The following is a 21948-nucleotide window of genomic DNA, read 5'->3' on the forward strand; positions in this document are numbered from 1 at the left end:
TTTCTTCTCAGTCGCCCGGACTGCTACTTCAAAACTAACAGCGGGGCAGGGGGTCATCCATAACTGTTACACCAAGAATCTTGCGTCAGCGAAGTTGATGAGCTCAAAAAATACTCAAGTAAATCTTTATCTATGGTAGCATATGAACCAACAACACGGCATTCTTGATAAGGGAGATGTTTTATATCATATGGTATATTACAATATATCACGAGCTACCTTATTAGCTATGAAATTAATAATCTTTAATGTTAGTGGAAACACTATCAAGTAGATTACATATGAAAGGAAACTGTATTCTTCGTTTCATTCATTAACTAAAGTAGGTTCTCTGAATATATCATTAGGTGTTTGGCAGAGTTTCAGCAGCTGTGTCTCTTAAGCGGCAATACAAAATTGATTGCAGTATTATTACCACAGGCAGAGCTTCATATTTGGTAAACCAACTAATTCAGTTTTCTTGGAACATAAATCGTCAAATATCCTAACCTTCACTTTGATCTCTTGTATAATATCCTTCAGCTTTAGTTACACACACACACACACACACACACACACACACACAGACACACACACACACACACACACACACACACACACACACATACACATATAAATATATATACATCTAATGTAGGATAAAAAAATTTTCCGAAATTTCATCAAGTGGCCAGTATGTATATTGTATGTGGTGATTGACGATTTAAAGTCTATTTCTCAGCATATTGGCATAGAAATCTTTTTTCTTTTACCCTTATTTATAATTGTTTATAATTTCCATCTTTAAAGGTATTTTAATACCTTTAAAGGTGGAAATTATAAACAATTATAAATAAGGGCAAAAGATGAAATTTTCTATGCTGAGAATAGACTTTAAATCGTCAATCACCACGTACAATATACATCACTATGAATACACGTTCTGCTGAAATCGAGGAAAGCAAGCTAATGGAATTTTTTCTTAAATGCGTTATCTCTATATTGAATCAATCTCGGGATTAATCCAACGGATTTTCCTCTCATCAGTAGAGAATACAATAAAAAATAAATGGAATACTTACCAGCACCCATGGAAAAATGCAGAAGCAAAAGTCATGTATACACATAAGTACCCCAGTTATGGCTCGCTTTCCTCGATTTTATACATCACTATTTATAGTGATGTATATTATACGTAGTGATGTATATTCTTTTACCCTTATTTATAATTGTTTATAATTTTCACCTTTAAAGGTATTTTAATATGCTGGCCACTTGATGAAATTTCGGAAAAAAAGTTTATCCTATATTAGAAATAAATTTATTACCATTCACTTCGAGACTGGTAACCACTCTAATTTGTGGTTCCTAACCGATCACACGTGTGCTGAGGCTTGGTAAAGGATTTTATATTTAGATATAACTGGAGTACTTATGTGTACGCATGACGTTTGCTTCTGCATTTTTCCATGGGTGCTGGTAAGTATTTCATTTATTTCTTATCGTATTCTCTACTGATGAGAGGAAAATCCGTTGGATTAATCCCGAGATTGATTCAATATAGAGATAACGCATTTAAAAAAAAATTCCATTAGCTTGCTTTCCTCGATTTCAGCAGAACGTGTATTCATAGTGATGTAAATTGTACGTGGTGATTGACGATTTAAAGTCTATTTCTCAGCATGTTGGCATAGAAAATGTTTTCTTTTGCCCTTATTTATAACTGTTTATATATATATATATATATATATATGCTTAAGAGTTAAGATATAAACTCAACTTAGGCAATCATACATTTATAAATTCGACTTAAAAGGTGCATATGTAGTTTGTCCTTAGTGCTTGCTCTTGGGCAGCACAGATTAGAGCCTCCGTTTCCGGTTTTACATCGCTTTTAGTCTTCCACAACCATCCTTTTTCTCTCTCTGTCTTATCTTCAACATCCCTATGAAATTGTCCATGCATTCTTTTCTTTACCCACCTATTTTCAGTTTCATTCATTTTCAATTCTTTGTACAGTGCTTTATCTTTGCAATCTTTCATACTACACAGGCCTGACTTTCTTACTTCTAATATTACCGGTTCTGTGGCATTTTTTACATACCATGCTATGTTGTTTTCTTCTGCTCAATGCTGTGATCGCATCCAATAAGTCCTCCTCCCCCTCTTTTTCTTGGTACATACAATCTGTCTGTGTCACTTATTTGGGTGGAGTGTCCCATATCTAGTTAGCAACTTCCTTGTCTTTCTGTCTAAGCTGTTTAGTTCGTCATGCGATTACCCCTGCTCCATATTTAAGGAGTGAAACCGCCCAGGTGTTGATAGCTTCAGGACTTAAGGATCAGTCTCAGTCAGCGCAAGTACTCCACCTTAAATTTTTCTGTCATTTCTTTCTCCATCCATTTATCCATTTCCAACATTCCCACGTACTTATAGCCCGTCTCTTCTATTTGCTTCATAACCTCCCCCGACGGTATCGCTAGCCCGTCCATATATTTGATTTTGCCTCTCTTCAAGACTAACACACCACACTTTCTCAGTCCCAACTCCATTCTGATATCAGCAATGAAAGTATACACCGTATCAACGAGGGAACTGACTTGGGCTTCATCTTTACCATAAAGTTTGAGGTCACTCATGAATAACAAATGGTTGACTTTTTGTTGGCGGCTTTTAAATACATACCCAACTTTTGCTTTCCTCAGAATCAGTCTTAGTGGTATCAAGCACAGTACAAAGATCAGTGGGGACAGGAATTCCCCTTGGAAGATGCTCTTCCTGATTTCTACTGTCCCTAAACTTATTCCGTATGCAGTCAGGTCCATCCTCGAATTGACCATACTTTTCCCAAGCAACCGCTCAAAATTCGATGCAATACCAAATAGGTTCATACATCCCATTATCCAAGAGTGTTGGATTATATAGTACGCCTTACGATAGTCGATCCATGTCATAGTCAAGTTACTTTTCCTCCTCTTGCAGTCTCTAAGTACAGTTTTGTCTGTCAGGAGTTGATCCTTGGTACCTCTGCACTTACGCTTGCAATCCTTCTGCTCATGTGGCAGGACCCCATTTTTTTCCAGATGTACGTACATTGACTCTGCGAGTATTCCAGTGAATAATTTCCACATAAGTGGCAAACAGGATATCGGCCTGTAATTGTCTACCGTATTGCCTTTTTCGATGTTTTTCAAGCACAGCACTCTTCTACCCAATGTCAACCATTCTAGTGGTATTTGGTCGGCATTTAACAAGGTGTTGAGATGTGCAGCTATTCGTGCATGACATTTACCAAATCTTTTGATCCAGTAGCCTCAAAGTCAATCTGGTCCCGGGGCCTTCCAGTTGCTCAATTTTTGGCTGATTTCCTTCATTTCCATAACTGAAATTACTAATTCTGCCTGTTTTGGACAGAGTATTATTATTATTATTATTATTATTATTATTATTATTATTAATATTATTATTATTATTATCATTATTATTATTATCGAATGAGAGAGGAGTGCATGCCATCAAAGTGACACTGGAGTAAAATATACGAAGCCCAGTATACCCATCATGACTACCCGTCTGATAAGGGTATACTAGGCACATGCATCACAACCATATGTGCGCGACATGGTGATCTCATATCAAGATAAACAGCGCATGACCTCGCAGGTGGGGCTCAGTTTGAATTTTCTTCAGGTCGAGTAGCCCATCCCGCTCAAAAGGTCCCTGAATGAGTTTTGTTTAAGGATGTTGTACAAAACACCCATATTTCCAAAAGTGAATTATTCAAACCCCAAAGAATTCCTCTCAACACACGGCTATGATGCTCCCCCACTACTTCTGCTTATGATCAGAGATGCACATATCGTCAGCCACCAAGAGACATGCTCAACTGGTTATGGTCAAACAACTGACAAGCAAATCTGTAGTATTGAGCAGAATATTTGCTGTAGCCCATCTTTTATACCAAGACAAAACAATGTACATGATAACACTTCCAATCAATTAAGATCAGAAGCCATGAGAGTCACTGCCTGGTACTGCATCTGGGCATTTATTATTATTATTATTATTATTATTATTATTATGACTATTTTACACACACACACACACACACACACACACACACGCACACACACATATATATATATTCATGTAGTGCAATTTAGATGCTTTATTGCGTGACTTTAGAAATTCATGTGCAATCCCTTCCATGATATTTTATTTGTACCATTTGGAATGTTTCACAGAGTACACGTAGAAAATAAAATAAAACTTGAAGGTTTGTTTATAAGATATTTACTTATACCATTTTACGGGTACTTCATTAACACAAAATGATTAATAGTTACATGGAGAAAATTACATAATGAAGAGTGATTGTCAAAACATCAGAGACGTGTAACTTTCATACAAAACATCATTGTATAGTAGCTGTTAACATTTCTACAATCCAGTACTGTTATATATGAAAATTACGTCTCTGATGATTTTACAATATCTCTTGATTATGTAATTAACATTGCATAACTGAAAATTGTCTTATGTTAATGAAACATTCTTAAGATGGCGTAATATCTCATAACATTCTCTCGTGGTTTTTAACTTCTCCGTCTCTCATTCTCTCTCCCCCCCTTCTCTCTCTCTCTCTCTCTCTCTCTCTCTCTCTCTCTCTCTCTCTCTCTCTATATATATATATATATATATATATATATATATATATATATATATACATGTACATATATACGTGTGCATGTGTGTGTATGTATGCATATGTATATACATATCTATATATGTACATGTGTATGTATGTATGTATGTATGTATGTATGTATAAAACAATGGTATATATAATAAAGTACTCAAAGTAACAGAGTATATGTATACATATCAGTGGAAAGGATGAGATATTTAAACTAGTAACTAATGATAGTCTTCCTAAAACATTTTCAAACACTTACCTTTACGATAGAAAACATCACCTGGCACACGTTAAAAGCATGTCTCCAGTTGTGATATGCAACATTTCGGTAATTCTTTCTGATTGTCAGTAACCAACGGCACAATGTCTGTGAAGAAAAAAACCATTAAAATATATATTTGAAAATTGGTAGCTTTGATGTGACAGAAAATACTATCAATAGTTACAGTAACCTATATTGCAGAAAGATGTTTAGTTATTTAGTTACATTTTCGTTACAATTTAGTTAGAATACACACCACCTTTAATCCCCACCGCAGGTATGTTGGAGGGAGTGGGGATAAAAATCCATACAAATCTAGTACTATTTAACGTTGATTGTAATATACCATTGTCAGATACCATTATAGTTTAAATGAAATTTAATAGAGTTCAAATGGAGAGGCAGCAGTCACTGCTACATTTACTACTACCGTTACTGGTGTGATTACTGTTGCATTTACTACTGCCATTATTACTGCATTCACTACTGCATTTACTACTGCTGTTACTGCTGTATTTACTATTGTCATTACTGCTCCATTTACTACTGTTGTTACTACTGTTGTTACTGCTGCAATTACATCTCGATTTTCAGCTGCAGTCACAGTTGCAAGCATCACTTTTATATGGTTGTTATTGTTGTTTAGCTCAAGGTCAACCCACATCTAGCAGACCTACTCTAAATGACGACTTAATCTTCATTTTGTACAGCCATGATTGCGTTGTTAAATTTAACCCTTTTCGAAGTACCACATGAAGCTCATCAGGTTTCTTGGCTGTTCCAGTGCTTCAGCCTCATAATAACTTGCAGTAGAATGTTTCGGGGTACCTTAAAAACTTTACAGGTTAAAACCTGTATAACCTGGTGCGATAAAAATGAGGCAGTATGCATGCTTCTTATTTATATTTATGGACTGATTTAAATTTGTTTTTACCGTTTCTTAAAAATATCTACATTTTCTTAAGGCGACTAGCTGGCAGATCGTTAGCATCTCGGATAAAATGCTTAACGGCATTTCGTTTGTCTTTACGTTCTGACTTCAAATTCTGCCGAGGTCGACTTTCTTTTCATCCTTTCGGGGCTGGCAAAATAAGTACCAGATGAGTGCTGGGGTCGATGTAATCGACTAAACCCTCGCCTGAAATTGTTGGTCTTGTGCCAAAATTTACAACCAATATTCATATTTTCTTAGGTCGGTGAACTGGCAGAATCGTTAGAACACCGGGCAAAATGTTTAGTGGTACAAAAGTACCAGTTGAGCACTGAGATCGATGTCATCGACTTACCGCTGCCACGAAACTGCTGGCTTTGTGCCTAAATTTGAAACCAATCTATACTTTTCTACATTGTGCTTTTGTTCGTGAAATGAAGGCAATGGTATTTCGTAGTCATCCAAAAAGCCATTTGAGATTATGGTTACAAAATAAGAAAGCGTATTATTTGAAGAACAAAACAAATACTAAATACTAAGAGTAACTTTATACCTCGATGTTGTTTTATAAATACTGCTCTGCAAAACTGTTTAAAAATATAGTGGATAAAGGGAAAATACTCTTGCTGAAACAGATTAATATGTTATGGGTTACGCAAGATTTTGAAATCATAAATTCAGGCATCCACTGTGCTACGAATACCTCCGGTCAGTAATTTCGCCATTAGTTATTTTGTAAATGTGACCACTAATTATGAGAGACGGCTGTAATTTTGTTCTTAAGTAAACTCGAAAAAATTTTAGCAATTTGAAAAGCTACAATTGCGATACATACATACATAGATACATACATGCATACATACATACATACATAATATTAATAATGATTTTCAAAAAGAAACATTGATAATAATGATTTTTAAAAAGATAACATATATATATATATATATATATATATATATATATATATATATATATATTGTGTGAGTGCGTTCGCACTTGCATGTGTGTGCGTGTTAGTGTTTTGTGTGTGTGTGTGTGTGTGTGTGTGTGTGTGTGTGTGTGTGTGTGTGTGTGTGTGTGTGTGTGTGTGTGTGCGTGCGCGCGCGCATGGGTGTGAGAGAGAATAAACAAGTGTTTCTGCAATCGGCCACTATAGACACTTAATGAGTGTGGAGTAGAGTTACTCACTGTGAATATCTTTAAATCCAGTTATATATATACGTAGATATACATAGATATATGTGTGTGCGTATGTATCATTTTCTTTTTTATTTTTTTCTATTTCATATGTCATGTTATGATAGAAGCAACTTTACATTAAACTGCATACATTTTGGTTTGCTTGTCTTCATCGGACAGTCCCATGAAGGCCAGTCGGCCGAAAATTCGAATTCACTGTCACCAATAATATTAATAATGGTGATGATTTAATAAAAAATAATAACAGTAATATATGCATGCACACACACACACATACATACATAATATACACACATATATACACACATGCAAACATACATACATACATACATATATACATACATACATACATATATATATATATACATACATACATACATGCATACATACATATGTATATATATATATATATATATATATATATATATATATATATATATATATATATATATAACTGTATGTATGTATACATTTTAGAGAAATGAAAAGATTAAAAAACAGGCATAGCATTTCATTTAGATATATTGGTTTCAAATGTTGGCTCAAGGGCAACAATTTCAGGGGAGGGGTAAATCAATGAGATCGACCCCAATGATTAACTGGTACTTATTTTATCGACCTCGAAAGTATGAAAGGCAAAGTGGAATTTGAATTCAAAACGTAAAGACAGACGAAATGCCGGCGCACAGAAGATGGCACTAACATTGACATGAAACCTTTCTTTGATTCGTGACTGCTACATTTCGTCACGATTCGAGGGCTATGCATTTGCAATCCAGGAGCAAGAGATTGATATAAAATGTCACTATGTCGGTAGTCATTGTTTTGATAAGGAATAAAAAAAAATTAGAAACAGTTGCAGTTTAGAAGATGAGAACATGTACAGTTGTACAATTTGTATAAGTCATCAGAATTGGCCTTGCTAAATCACGTTCGTACTTATTGTACGAATGTCGACATCGATATAATTCGAACTCATAAAATAAAAAGTGCTCTTTATAGCCAGCATGGGGCGGGTAACTGTCCTGATACGGACTAGATAGTCCGTATCAGGACAGTTACCCGCCCCACTCCAGGACAATTACCCCATAGGAAAATTTCCCCTACAACAACTACCCCTATGACAATTACCACCCCTAGTTATTTACCCCCTCTCCAATATATTAAGAAGTTTTAAATCACCATCTGTTGTCCTCAGAGGTAATTGTCCTTGGGGGTGGGGTTATTGTCCAGCGGGGGTAAATGTACTAGACTCATCTAGTCTGCTGCTCTATGGTTATTAAACATATTCCTTTCAAGAAGTTGTATTATACATTCTCTTCTGTCAGTTAGCCTTCTCTTGCTCTTGTGGTTTCACTGAGATCAAGTATATCGATGTTAAACCATTAAAAATCAGTGGCAACCAGAAAATGATTGCTCAGATCAATTATACATCAGAATTGAGACGCTGCTAGTTGCAATTTTCGTGATTACCGTTTCTTAACCACATGTATTAGTCGACTTATTGAATGTTGTTATCCAGACAGATAATATCGAAGCAGACTAAAGGAAACGTGGCTTAATGCCTAGTGCATTCAACTCTCGATCGCACGGTCTTGAGTTCGATTTGCGGCGGCGCGTTGTGTAGTTGAGCAAGACACTTTATTTTCTCGTTGCTCCAGTTCACTCAGAACGCAAAAATGAGTTGTACCTGTAATTCAAAGGGCTAGCTTTGTCACATTCTGAGCACGCTGAATCTTCCTGAGAACTAAGTTAAGGGTAAGCGTGTCTGTGCAGTATTTACGGACTTGTATGTTAATTTTACGAGCAGGCTGTTCCGTTGATCGATCGAATCAACTGGAACTCTCGTCGTCATAACCGATGATGAAGCAGGCCGTTAAGCAGACAATGTTCAAGGTCTTTTTTCGAAAGCCTTCTCGGCTGAAAATTATTAGAGTAGATACTGAAAAGTACTGTTCAAGTATTGATGCACGTAATTATTTGTACTTCCATATAAGGTAATGTAATGAGTGAATCAAGCATCTACCATGTCTAAAATAACCTCTGATTCAGAATCTTGCCACATTCACTCTTCCCCATAGCCGGAAAGTTTCTCCCACAACATCGCCACCATGGATGATCCTTACCAAGAATGGGAAACTCTCGATAGTACTGGCTGTGAAATAATTTAGACTACGAAAGCTCGACAGGAAAAACTTAAAGGAAAATTTCGAAGAAGTGAAGAATATACGGCACGAGTTTTATCAACAGGAATGATCCTTTTTCAAAGCTATTAGAACTTCCTAGTGGTATCAACAAAATCTAATGACGCCTCTGCCTCAACTTCAAAAAGAATCTAAAATGCTTATGATTTAACTTCAGATGCCAATGATACGGTGAAAGAAAACGTCCATATCAAACTGGAATCTTTATTTTCTTCCAGAAATAATCATTTTCAAACTTCAATGCAAAGTTAGGGCGAGACAATAGTCTATGGAACAGTAGCATACCACACTATTTAGCTCTGGCAGAGACAAAATTGATCCCCAAGTGCAGAACCACCCACGTAACAAAAAACTACCGGCCAATTGCATATCAGAATTTAGTGTATAAGATATATACAGCATGTTTAAACCTCTTCCTCCAGGACCATTGTGAAACCAATAACATCACAGCAGAACAAACAGATGGGAAGAAGGTAGTCTGGGGATGTACCGAGCAATTGTTAATCAACAAAACCTCCAATCAGTCAGCGACGAGCATTCGCAACCTTCCCTCTTGGTCTGATAACCTAGAATACATGCCCAAAGAAATCGCACGTCTCTACCGCAACGTATCATCAGATGAAAAGATGAGCCTATATGAGCAGAAGACTATGCGTGGAAATGTTACTAGAAAGCTCCGTGATGATAGTAACATCGATCATCAAAGCAGTTTATCATGGACAAATAGTCGGATTACTACCTTCCTCTTTGAAGGGTATGTGTTTGCAATCCAGGAACAGGAAATATCAACCAAGTACCTGATGCACAAAAGGTATAGAGATGCAGGCAAATACTTTGTGGAGTTCACACTGAGGATATCACCCACATCATAAGCAGTTGTCTGAAAATGTCATCACGGTATTATCTACCTATGAGACGTGATGTTGCAGCTAGGACACTCTAAAATGAAATCCATCGGAAGGATAATCACGAGGGCAAAGAAATAAGAACCCACAATATGGCAGAAGCCATAACCACTCATAATAAAAAGGAATATTGTTGGAATGTACCAGTGAAAGCTTCAATGTAAGCACAACAGACATGATATGATGATTTGGGATAGCGAAGAAAAACTGTGCACAATTGTGGAAATTAGATGCCCAGCAGATGTTAACATAAAATTGAAGATCAGTGAAAAACAGAACACCTATGCTGAACTATTGAGAAATCAGCAATAGCTCTATCCGGATTACAAGTTCAGATTTATACCTGTAATTAATGGGGCCCTAGATTACGTAACATACTGCGTAAATACCAATCTTGAGAAATTAGACTTCTCAAAACCAGAAAGGAGAAAGCTAATCCGAAGACTACTGATACAATCCATCACTGGAACTGTTAAAATCTGCAAAACTTTTCAGAAGTTTATCATTTAAATATATATGAGCAAGTCTAGATATGCAACTATATGAATGAGAATACATACATGAAATATACAAATATGCACATACATACATACATACATACATACATACATACATACGTACGTACAAATATACCCTGTTGCTGATGTTGAAATTCCAATGAAGGAACCTTAGATCTAGGTTAGAAACCAGTTCTTTCTCTATTGGCAAGAAATCTTGAAATAAACTGAATAAGGATACACAGACACAGACAGACAGACACACACACACACACGCACACAAACACACGCACACGCACACACACACACACACACACATATATATCTGTGCGTGTCTCTTTGTGTTTGCGTTTACTCTCACCATCGTTTTACAACTGGTGTTCAGGTGTTTACGGTTCGGCAAAAGACATCGATAGAATAAGTGCCAACCGTGACAAAATAAAACTGGGGTCGATTCATTCCTCTAATAATTTTCCAAGACAGTGCTCAGCATGGCCGCAGTCTAATGACTGAAACAACTAAAAGGCAGAAGATAATAAAGACAAAATTTCGGTTCGACCAAACAGTTTTATATCGCTTACAAGATTGATGCAAATACAGCATGTTAAAGATTTTTCTTAGGTTTTAGCTTTAGAGAAGCAGTTACCGAGTGCAATAATTATCGTAGGCGTGGCTGTATGGCAAGAAATTTGCTTCCCAACTACATGGTTCCGGGTTCAGGCCCATAGCGTGAGCCTTTGGGAAAGTGTCTTCTATTAAAAACCTTGTGAGTGGATTTGGTAAATGGAAACTAAATGAATCCTTTCGTATATATTCATATGTGTGTGTGTGTGTGTGTATTTGTGTGTGTCTGTGTCTGTATTTGTCGCCCTATCACCAATTGAAAACCGGTATTGATGTGTTTACGACCCCGTAACTTAGTGATGCGCCAAAAGAAACTGATAGAATAAGTACTAGGCTTTAAAAATAAGTCCTGGGGTCGATTTGTTCGACTAAAATCCCTCAAGGCGGCCCTCCAACATGGCCTCAGTCAAATGATTGAAACAAATAAAAGAATAAACGGATAATACAAAAATTAGATGGATTGCAGTAATCCCTCGACTATTGCGGGTGTTCCAAAAACCCCGCGATAGGTGAAAATGCGCGAAGTAGAAACAGTACTGTGCTGTATATTTTTTAAAATCATTTTTATAATTTGTATATATTTATTTTATTATAAGTGCAAAGCAACACCACGACGTAAGCTTAAATAATAAACTGTAATAGGTGAATCGTGATATGGCGAGGGACTATCTGTATGCTTTTTTTCTTTTTACCATGTTTAGCTTCATCTCAATTCTGGTGGAGCAGTCATTCTGGCATGCAGGTTTGACTGCTGTTTGTAGTTGATTACTTTATTAGTTAAAAACGATATATTTTATCTCTATACATAGATACATTCATATGACCATATACACATGCAGACGCATACGCAATTTTCGCCCATATATATACATGCATATATACATACATACATACATATATATATATATATATATATATATATATATATATATATATATATATATATATATATATATATATATATATATATATTGATAGAAATGGCAAGACAACAAACAAAGAGACCTCGATATTATGTAAATAGAGGAATTTATCTGTAAATATAATGTGTCACAATTATTCGGTAGCTATGATAAACCTCCGAGTTTCGGATGTCGGGGCGGAAACCCACACCGGCATCTCTTCAGTTATCGGGCCGGCCTGATAACTGAAGAGATGCCGGCGTGGGTTTCCGCCCCGACATCCGAAACTCGGAGGTTTATCATAGCTACCGAATAATTGTCATATGTTATATTTACACACAAACACACACACACACACACACATAGACATAGACATAGACATATATATATATATATATATATATATATATATATATATATATATATATATATATAATTTATATATATACATACATATACATATATATACAAATATACATATATATTTGTTTTATAGTGAAACTGTACACACCTCCCGGTAAAAAGTCGTAGTTGCCAGCCACCCATTATAAATAGACCAGTAGCCGGTCGACAGAAGGTCAGGAAGGTCGAGAGTACGTGTAGACTGTGTTGAGAGTTGTGTCTATGGTGATATAGAGTTGGACGTTATAACGATCCAACCTTCTTAAGATAATAACACTGTACGACTGGGAGTCGTACCGTGCCAGATAGAAACATTCTATCGACGACTTCGGAATATAGCAATATCTGTCAGAGCGACAACCGTCCACAAAAGACAGATACAACAGTGGCAACAGACTGCTTTACATTTATATATATATATATATATATATATATATATATATATATATATATATATATATATATATATATATTTCGTTTTGGGATTTGGTTTGGAAGATTTTTTATGTGATTTCGTGTGCTGAAGCATATTCTGTTGTGTCTGGGGAGAGTCATTTTCTTATTGTGCCTTAAAATTTAAAACATTCACTGGTAAAATTTCCACTTATTTCTTATTTTTATTTTCCTAAAATTTTCGTTGCGTCTGGCAACCTTTTCAAGAGTCTTGACTCTGTCCGTTATTTACGCTGCGTTCTGTTTTTGCTTTTCTTTGTTTTTGCGCATGTGTGTGTCTCAGTGTGTGTGTATATATGCTTGTATGTGTGCATGTGTGTGTATGTGTACATATGTATATATGTATGTATGTGTGCGTATGTATATATGTATGTGTGGGTTTGCATGTATGTATGTATGTATTCTGCATATTCCTGTGTTTGTGTGCTTTTTTATGTATGTGTGTGCATTTGTGTATATGTATGTATGTACATCTGTCTCCTTGTGTGTGCATGTCTGAGTGTGTGTGTGTGCGCGCGCATGTGTGTGTGTGTGTGTGTTTTGCTGCTATGTACCATGTTTGTATGTATGGGTGCTCATCTTCATATATGTGGACAAGTGTGTGTATATGTGGTCATGTGTTTCAGTCTCTATTTGCGTATGCGGTTGTCTGTTCATATACCCTATGTACCTACCTGTCTGTATGTAGACCTGTTGGTTTACATATACATACATGTTCATGCACACACACACACACATACACCCACAATCACAGACATACATACATCTATCTGCATAAAAGCCCATCAACTGTTCTACTTTACCTGTGTAAAATGTGGGTATGGGGGTATGATATCTATGTATATTTCCTATTTAGTATTGGGGAAGTTTCATTTATAAGGACGTACTCCCGTATTTGTCTTAGAGTTGGGTCTTTTGGGTGCTTGGATAAGATGCGGATGTCAAGTTGACCCAAGTTGCCTCCATGTTGGTCTTTGGCATGTTGGTAGAGTATGGAGGACTGTTTTTTGTCGTCATATTGTCTCATATGTTCGTTTAGTCGTTCCGCAATGCTCCTAGGTATACATATACATACACACACGTACATATATATAACTAACTCGCTTTGTGATCATGAGTGCACCAAACCTCACATGTGCGTATGCTCAAATTTTTGCGGATGCTTGTATGAGCGTGTGTACTCGTACCATGCGATTTGCCCGAGGGCGTTTATACATCCATATCTGTTAACGGCTATTTTCAATACTGTTCTCGCTGGATTACGTGTTCGTTTCTCTTTTTGTCATCTGCAATTTTATTTTTGATCTACTATATAAAGGAAGATATTTCTTCCATTTGGCTGTTTTTCTCTCTACAAAACGGCAAGTTACATTGTGGAACAGTCATTTTAACGAGTTGTATTTATTTATTTATCTCCCGACGAGGTACATCTGTACCACTGGATGCTCCTGAACCCGTTGTTGAGTGTCTCACCCAAGAGGAATCGATGCTAGATGAGTTCAAACAATTGTCGTAATTAATAATAAATTCTCGTATATTCCATCTTCTCTCTTTCATTTGTTATATAAATACACACACACACATATATATAATATATATATAAAGAAGCCTTGGTTATAGAACAAACATTAAATTTGGGTCAACGACTTTACACACAAAACCACCCCCAAACATTTAATCATATATAAAAATCACCAAGGTTTTCCAACACATAAAAAATAATACATATACATAAAACAACAGAAGGTAAAAATATCTGATCGAATAAAATACAAATAGAACGGCCAAACAAAAAGTTAAATATACAAGACTAAAAATTCATAAACTACCAAAAAACCTGATAGACAAATATAAAATAAATAAAAATAAAAATAAAATAAAATGAGATAAAATAAATGTCTACCGACAAAACAATTTTATCAGACGGTTAAAATATTCATAATAAACAGACTCCACGCGTCAAATTCAACACTCACATATATCTATGGCCATTTCTGGAGCTTACCACCGCAATTCATTTACACTAAAGTGCATCACGGTGATGACCCCCTCATCAGGCTAAACAGGAAACAGGACACACACACAGATAGTTAGTTCATCATATCTTACAATCTCTGGTATCTCTTCCATATTGCAGTCAATTCGCCAACATGAATAACCTCCCTTGTATTCGTATATTTCCTTCAATCTACTCTTAGGCAACGCAAAACATTTGTGCCATGATTTTCCGTCTGATTCGGTTTTTGTCCTTCCACTTTGCTATTTTACTTAACAAGTCTCATCAACTTCCTCAGACATTATAACTAGATAACAATTGGGATGAGAGGTTTGTGATTTCGTGTGTGTCTGCACTTCTTTTTTCTTTTTATTTTTTGTCGGGTAGAATGGGTGTGTTTGGTGTCAGCAGGGGGAGGGTTGGGCTGAGAGGGTATGAGCTGAGATTCCTGTTCATCTTGACTTCTTTTTTCCTCTTTCTCTGCTTCACCACCTTCCATGTTTCTTCCTCCTTCTCTGCTGTTTCTTCCATCTTCTCCGGTTACTTTTGATCTTCCTCCCGGCTTTCTTTCTATTTCTCAGGGCAACCTACTCTGATGTGGTCCTTTTGGCCACATTCGAAGCAACGAGGGATTCTATCCTCCACTCATACTCTCAATACCACTTTACCTATAGTTATGGTCTCTACCATCTTTGCTAAATATTCTGTGGTGCGCTGAATTATAACTTCATGAGTTCGTGGCCTCTGACTCTGTGGCCTGAATGACTGTTACTTCCTCTTCGCTTCCCAGATACACAACTATCGCCACTCAAGCCACGTCTATTTCCGGGGAAAATTCCCTCCACCTTGACTCTGGCAGTCCTTTTTCCTAGGTACATTGGTAGGAGGACCACTTTGTCTGTTTTCAGGGGTGTCACCGAGTGTTCCTTTGCTTTCTTCGTACTTCTAAAATGAACGTTTACAGATCTGAAACGGCTCCCTCTGGTGAGATAAGTTATATCTCGCCAAATTGGCCTCAGTGCTCTTTCAATTACTCAGTTGCCTCCAATGTAATCTTCTTGTCTTTCACGAAGTACACCTTGTAAACAATAATTTTCTCCAACATTTTCTCCATTATTTCTCCATTATTTGACAATTTAACATCGCCACTCTCCCTATCCACCGTGTTTTCGAACCTTCTCAAATTCTTCAGGTTCACCTCCTTTCTACGAATTTCCGTTGCTTCTGCGAAGGTCTTTCCTTCCAAATGTCTGTCCATTTTTGCACCACTCTCACGAGCTCCTCCTCCGATGAGGACAACTCGTATTCGCTGATATCCTAATATTTTCAAAACAACGCCAAAACAACGCCAGATCATACATTCAAAATAAATGGAAGTGGAGAGACAAGTTACTGAAGAGATTGCAAGAGTGCAATGAAATAATTTAACAAAAAACTATATAAATTAATAAAGGACTGAACCAGTGCGTGTGTTTATTACCGGCATAATGCCTCTCCCAAGGTCTAATATACAGAGTTAGCCGAGAAATACCTGACAATCTCTCACAGAGAGAAAGCACAACAACCGAACCGCTGCAAAACAGCAAAAACAATGACAATTCAACAATAAAAACCCCAAGCAATCAAACAGGATACACGCACAGTGATTCTTTATTAACCACAAGGGGAACATACAGAAAGGACAATACAATACATGTGGGGACATATAACAATTAAAATAATAAAATTATGATAAACATGAATGAAAACTGAAATGATATATGGAAACGATCTACCTACCCCACCTCAGTAGCATCATTTACTTCCCTCTAGATCCAGTTCATGTTGATTCCATAACGTTCTTCCAATTCCACATTTTCAATCTCATTTGGCACATTCCTTATATCGCAAATCACATTTCTGTATCTAACACCCACCTTACATTCTTTAACCTCTCATCCGACATTCCGGCACCAATACACTTGCAACCATATTTTCCTTTTTATCTCCTTTCATACAAACAAATCTCACGTCTCTTCATTGCACCAGTTTCTCCACCAGTTTCTTATTCACACCCTTATACAAAACACAAGCATTACACATGGCAGGGGAGTTTTGTGAATTTTTGTGTGTTTGCACTTCTTTTTCCGTTTTGTGTCGGTGGAGAATGGGGTTGTGAAGGTATGAGTGGGGTGGGTACGAGTTGGGGTTCACTTTGATTGTTCTTCCTCATCCTCTGTTTTCTCCTTCCAGTCACTCCCCAAACTTCTTCCTCGTCTGTTTCATCTTTATTTTCCACCATCTCCTTCGCCTTCTCGGCGTTCTCCTGGGTTTGCTTGTTTTTTTTTTGTGAGGGCAGTCCGCTCTAATGTGGTCCTTTTGACAACATTTATAGTAGCGAAGGGTTCTACTCTTCACCCACACTTTCATCACCGTTCTCCTACTGTCACCGTTTCTGCCAACTTTTCCAAATTTTCTGCTGAAGATTGTATCATCATATCTAAACTTTTCCCTCGCCAGTTTGTTACTTCAGTCACCGTAGCGTGGAACACAGCCACCTCTTTCTCACTTCCAAGAAGCACCGCTGCCGCTACCCAAGCCACGTCTGTATCAGGGGGATTCCCTCTACCCTGACCGTGGAAGTTCTTCTTCCAAGGTATGTGGGTAAGAGGATCAACCTTTCGGTCTTCATTGCGTTCACGGAGTGTTCTCTTGTCTCTTCTTTATTTTTAAAATATGCATCAGTCGTGCCGTAATGGCTTCCGCTGGCAAGATATGTTATATCTTGCCAAATTGATCTCAAAGCCTTTTCTATTTCGTCTGTAGACTCATTTTCCATTCTTCTTTCCTTAATTGAGTACACTTTATAAATTATTTTCCTTTCTTCCATATTTTTAGGACTTCTTTTGGTGGTGACAGCCTCACATCATCACCTTCTTTTTTCAACATTTTTCCAAACTTTTTCAGGCTTTTAAGGTTTACTTCCTTCTTCGAGACACCCGTCACCTCCGCAAAACCCTTCACCTTTAGGAATTTGTCCATTTTATCAATAGCTCTGACCAGCTCCTCCTCGGATAACGATAATTCCGATGCCGACATCTCCAATCCACTCAGGTCCGAATAAAACTTGCTTTTCTTCCCAGACTCAGCCATTTCTCCTCAAATCGCTGAGGGACAGCACAATCACATAAGCCGCTGCAAAGCAGCATAAAAGAAAACAACAATACTTCGCAATCAGCAGGACGCACGCACAGAGCAAAACTTTTTTATGAAAAGCTTCTACTTTTCATGAAAAGCTTATATAATTTAAAAGAAAAACCCATATAATTTAAAAGGAAAACGGAACAGTCCAAATTTTCTAAAAAAAAACAAACTATTGTTAGACACTCGGGTGGCTGTAGTTAACAGATATTTAACCTCGCCGGTTTCAAATCCCCGTAACACTAAACAATTTTATTACATCTTTTATTTCTATATACTTTCAAAAAGGTGGACGAAAACCTATGGTTGCAAAAAGGGATGACCTCAGTAAATTTATTCAAATTTTTTGGCCCAAAAGACTTAAAGATGGCAAGGGATTCTTTTACACATAACTTACACTTATTTATATTTACTCTGAAGTAAGTGGCTCTCGAAATAACGAACCATTCCAGAGAATAACTCTTATTGTTCCTCCCTAGATTGTGTATATAAGATGCAAGTGTGGTAGAGCTACAGCATTTTTCGTTTGAAAACGAGCTCAAGTGGGCCCTATACCTAGCCTTAAAATTTACTGTACAACCTATGTAAAACTTATCTAAATTATCCTCAGATTTAACAGCGCATTTATAAATTGTATTAGTAATTAGACAGAACCCATCAAGGGTTTCTACAATTACATGATTTCCCTAACCTTATTTCTACTACTAACAGTACTTGTCAGGTTTGCTGCATTCACTCCTTCACATCTCTCATCACTGGGCTTCGATACACCTGATGGGAGCAAAATGTTAGCATCACTAACCTTAGGCGTATCAGAACTTACCTGCCCAGAACTGGGGTTTCCATCAGAAGAACATCTCCAGTGCCCTTGCCCATTTAACTTGCTTCAATTTATATATGCAATAATGGAGGCTAAATTTGGTATTACTGAGTAAGAGAACTTGATAGAAGACTTATAGCAACGGCTGTAGTATTTATGACCCTTTGGGAAGTTCTCCTCCAGAATCCTAAAAAATATCTTGGGCAAATTTCTTACTCTGAGAGAAAAAAGGGGCGTGAACCATATTACTTCCCTTATTCTAGAACGTAGCTCTTGGTTTTACTTATCTCCCCACTACCACTATTTCACTTCTTATAACTATTCCTAACCTTCTTAAATACCTTTCTAACCAATGGCTTATTTTGGTTGCAATCAGGTAATGCATTGCTTTTTTCCAGACCAACCGTGACATGGTCAGGTGGTAGACTAGCCATCTTGTTTTTAAATCTCGTGGTAAGTATATATGATATTTTAGTTTTGAAACCGCTTAATTTTAGAGCGTTGTTGTACACTGGCGCATGTTGATCGAAAATCTCTTCATTTGCGGATAAATTAAAGATTCTGATCGGAATAGCGGTAACGATGCTATCTATAGTGGATTTGGGGTGATTGGACGATACATTTATATATGAGATGGATTTGTTTGGCTTACGAAATGGGTAGTATAAACCCGCATCCAAACACAATGTAACATCCAGGAAATTCACCACTCTGGAGTTTACATCAAAGATAATGTTAAGATTTAAGAAATCCGTTAAGAAACCTCTCAGGGATTTCCTCAATCTATTCAATGCAGTTTTAGACTGGCGACGTACAGCTAGAAGCGCATCATCCCTATATAGTCCCCCGGTGAGGAGAGGAAAACTATCCTTAATCTGCGAAAGGCGATATAGGCCCACTAAGTCAGTCACCTGTGCAGAATCAGTTGACTCCATGGTTATATCGAAGAAATCGGTGGAATAAACTCTCAGCCAATCACGTTCGTAGGAGATATTACATCAATATCTGAACAAGGTATATCCACAAATTTGCGGGAGAAAATCAAGGCTTTGTTCAGCAATATAGGCGATAGAATTATAATAGTTCGAGATATCAAATTTTATAAATTAGGTTTATCCTTAAGGGAGTCAAACCATAGGTTAACATCCCCAGTAAATTTCCATAAGGGAAGTTGAACTTTATCCCTTACTATGGGAATAATGCGATCAATAATATATTTACTGATTCTACCCAAATCAGATTTGGTCGGGCAGATCAATTTAATCGAAGGATTTGATAAAAAAATCAGACTTATGGTCCTTCAAGAAGGCATGGTGAGTATTTGGAGCATAAGGCTGGGTTATGTCAAGCAGGCCCAAACCAGAGATGATTTCTAAGTGAGTGTCATTTATTATATCCACAGCATTTTTGCTTGTATGTTTATAACCAGAGTTTAACTCCTTCAGGATCAAGTCATTATAAACTTTCGGCGGTACAGAATAAATGTTTCCGGTTTTATCCGATAGAACGTGCAAATTTGGGAGATGATTTCATTGCGAATATCTTATTAGACAGGAGTTTCTGGAAAGGATTCGTGTATTTGGAGAACTTCAACCGTTTAATGAAATTCATAAGGTCATGTTCAAATTTAGCAATAGCTGGGCTGGACGATGGATTCCTATAAGTTTCGAGGTTATAATAGTTTTTCTTGTCACAAGAGTCAGTTCCATTCATACTATTGTTGTCCTTTCCGTTATTTTTCATATCAAAGAAGAAAGCACGCCATCTTAGCATATTAATAAATTCTGCGGATTTTATGGACTAGTGATTCCAAATATGCATTCTTCGAGGGTATGGGGATATTTTTCGTCGAAGAACTCAAACAATGCTTATTCATAATGCAGCCTATAGGAAGTGCTCAACGAGAAAATGAATACAACAAGAAATAATATTTGTCTCCTTTTACAGAAACAAAAGGGTTTATAGGACTGCAAAAGAAGTGCTCAAATATAAATGAAACGAAGATAAAGAAGCATTGGTTATAGAACAAACATTAAACTTAGGTCAACGACTTTACACACAACAACACCCCTCAAACATTTAATCATATATAAGAATTACCAAGGTTTTCAAACACATAAAAAATAATACATATACATCAAATCACTGAAGGGAAAAAATGTAATCGAATAAAATCCAAATAGAACGGCCTATCAAAAAGTTAAATATATACGACTAAAAATTCATAAACTACCGAAAAACCTAATAGACAAATATAAAATAGGTAAAGATAAAATAAAATAAAAAATGAGATAAAATAAACCCTTTTTTTCTGTAAAAGGAGACAAATATTATTTCATGTTGTATACATATATATACACATACATATATACATACATACATACATATATATATATATATATATATATATATACATACGTGTATATATATATATATATATATATATATATATATATATATATATATATATATACATACGTATATATATACATACATACATATATATATACACATACGTATATATATATACATATATATATATATATATATATATATATATAAATGTATACATACATTATATATATATATATATATATATATATATATATATATATATATATATATATATATATATATATATATATATATATATACATACATATATATATATACATATATATATATATATACATATACATACATATATATATACATATATATATATATATATATATATATATGTACATAATTAATTAACATAATAGGGTAAAAATTTGATATTAATCAATATCAATTTAATACCAGGAAACCAGCACATTAAAAGAATCAGAAGATTCAGAAAAAATTTTCTGAGATCCTAAAAGGATTATAGTACATGTGTATATAAAAGAGAC

General features: G+C 36.0%; 1 protein-coding gene across 1 annotated transcript in view; it reads right to left on the reverse strand.

The window, feature by feature from the left end:
* Positions 1-21948, reverse strand: part of LOC106884049 (dual 3',5'-cyclic-AMP and -GMP phosphodiesterase 11A) — a 389181-nt gene that overhangs the window by 93659 nt on the left and 273574 nt on the right. The window contains exon 13 of the mRNA XM_052973868.2: positions 4935-5042. Coding sequence (XP_052829828.1) covers positions 4935-5042 — 108 coding nt within the window. The remainder of the gene's footprint in view (positions 1-4934; positions 5043-21948) is intronic.

The sequence above is a fragment of the Octopus bimaculoides genome, chromosome 16 (assembly GCF_046866305.1).
Source record: "Octopus bimaculoides isolate indiv1 chromosome 16, ASM4686630v1, whole genome shotgun sequence".
Lineage (NCBI taxonomy): Eukaryota > Metazoa > Mollusca > Cephalopoda > Octopoda > Octopodidae > Octopus > Octopus bimaculoides.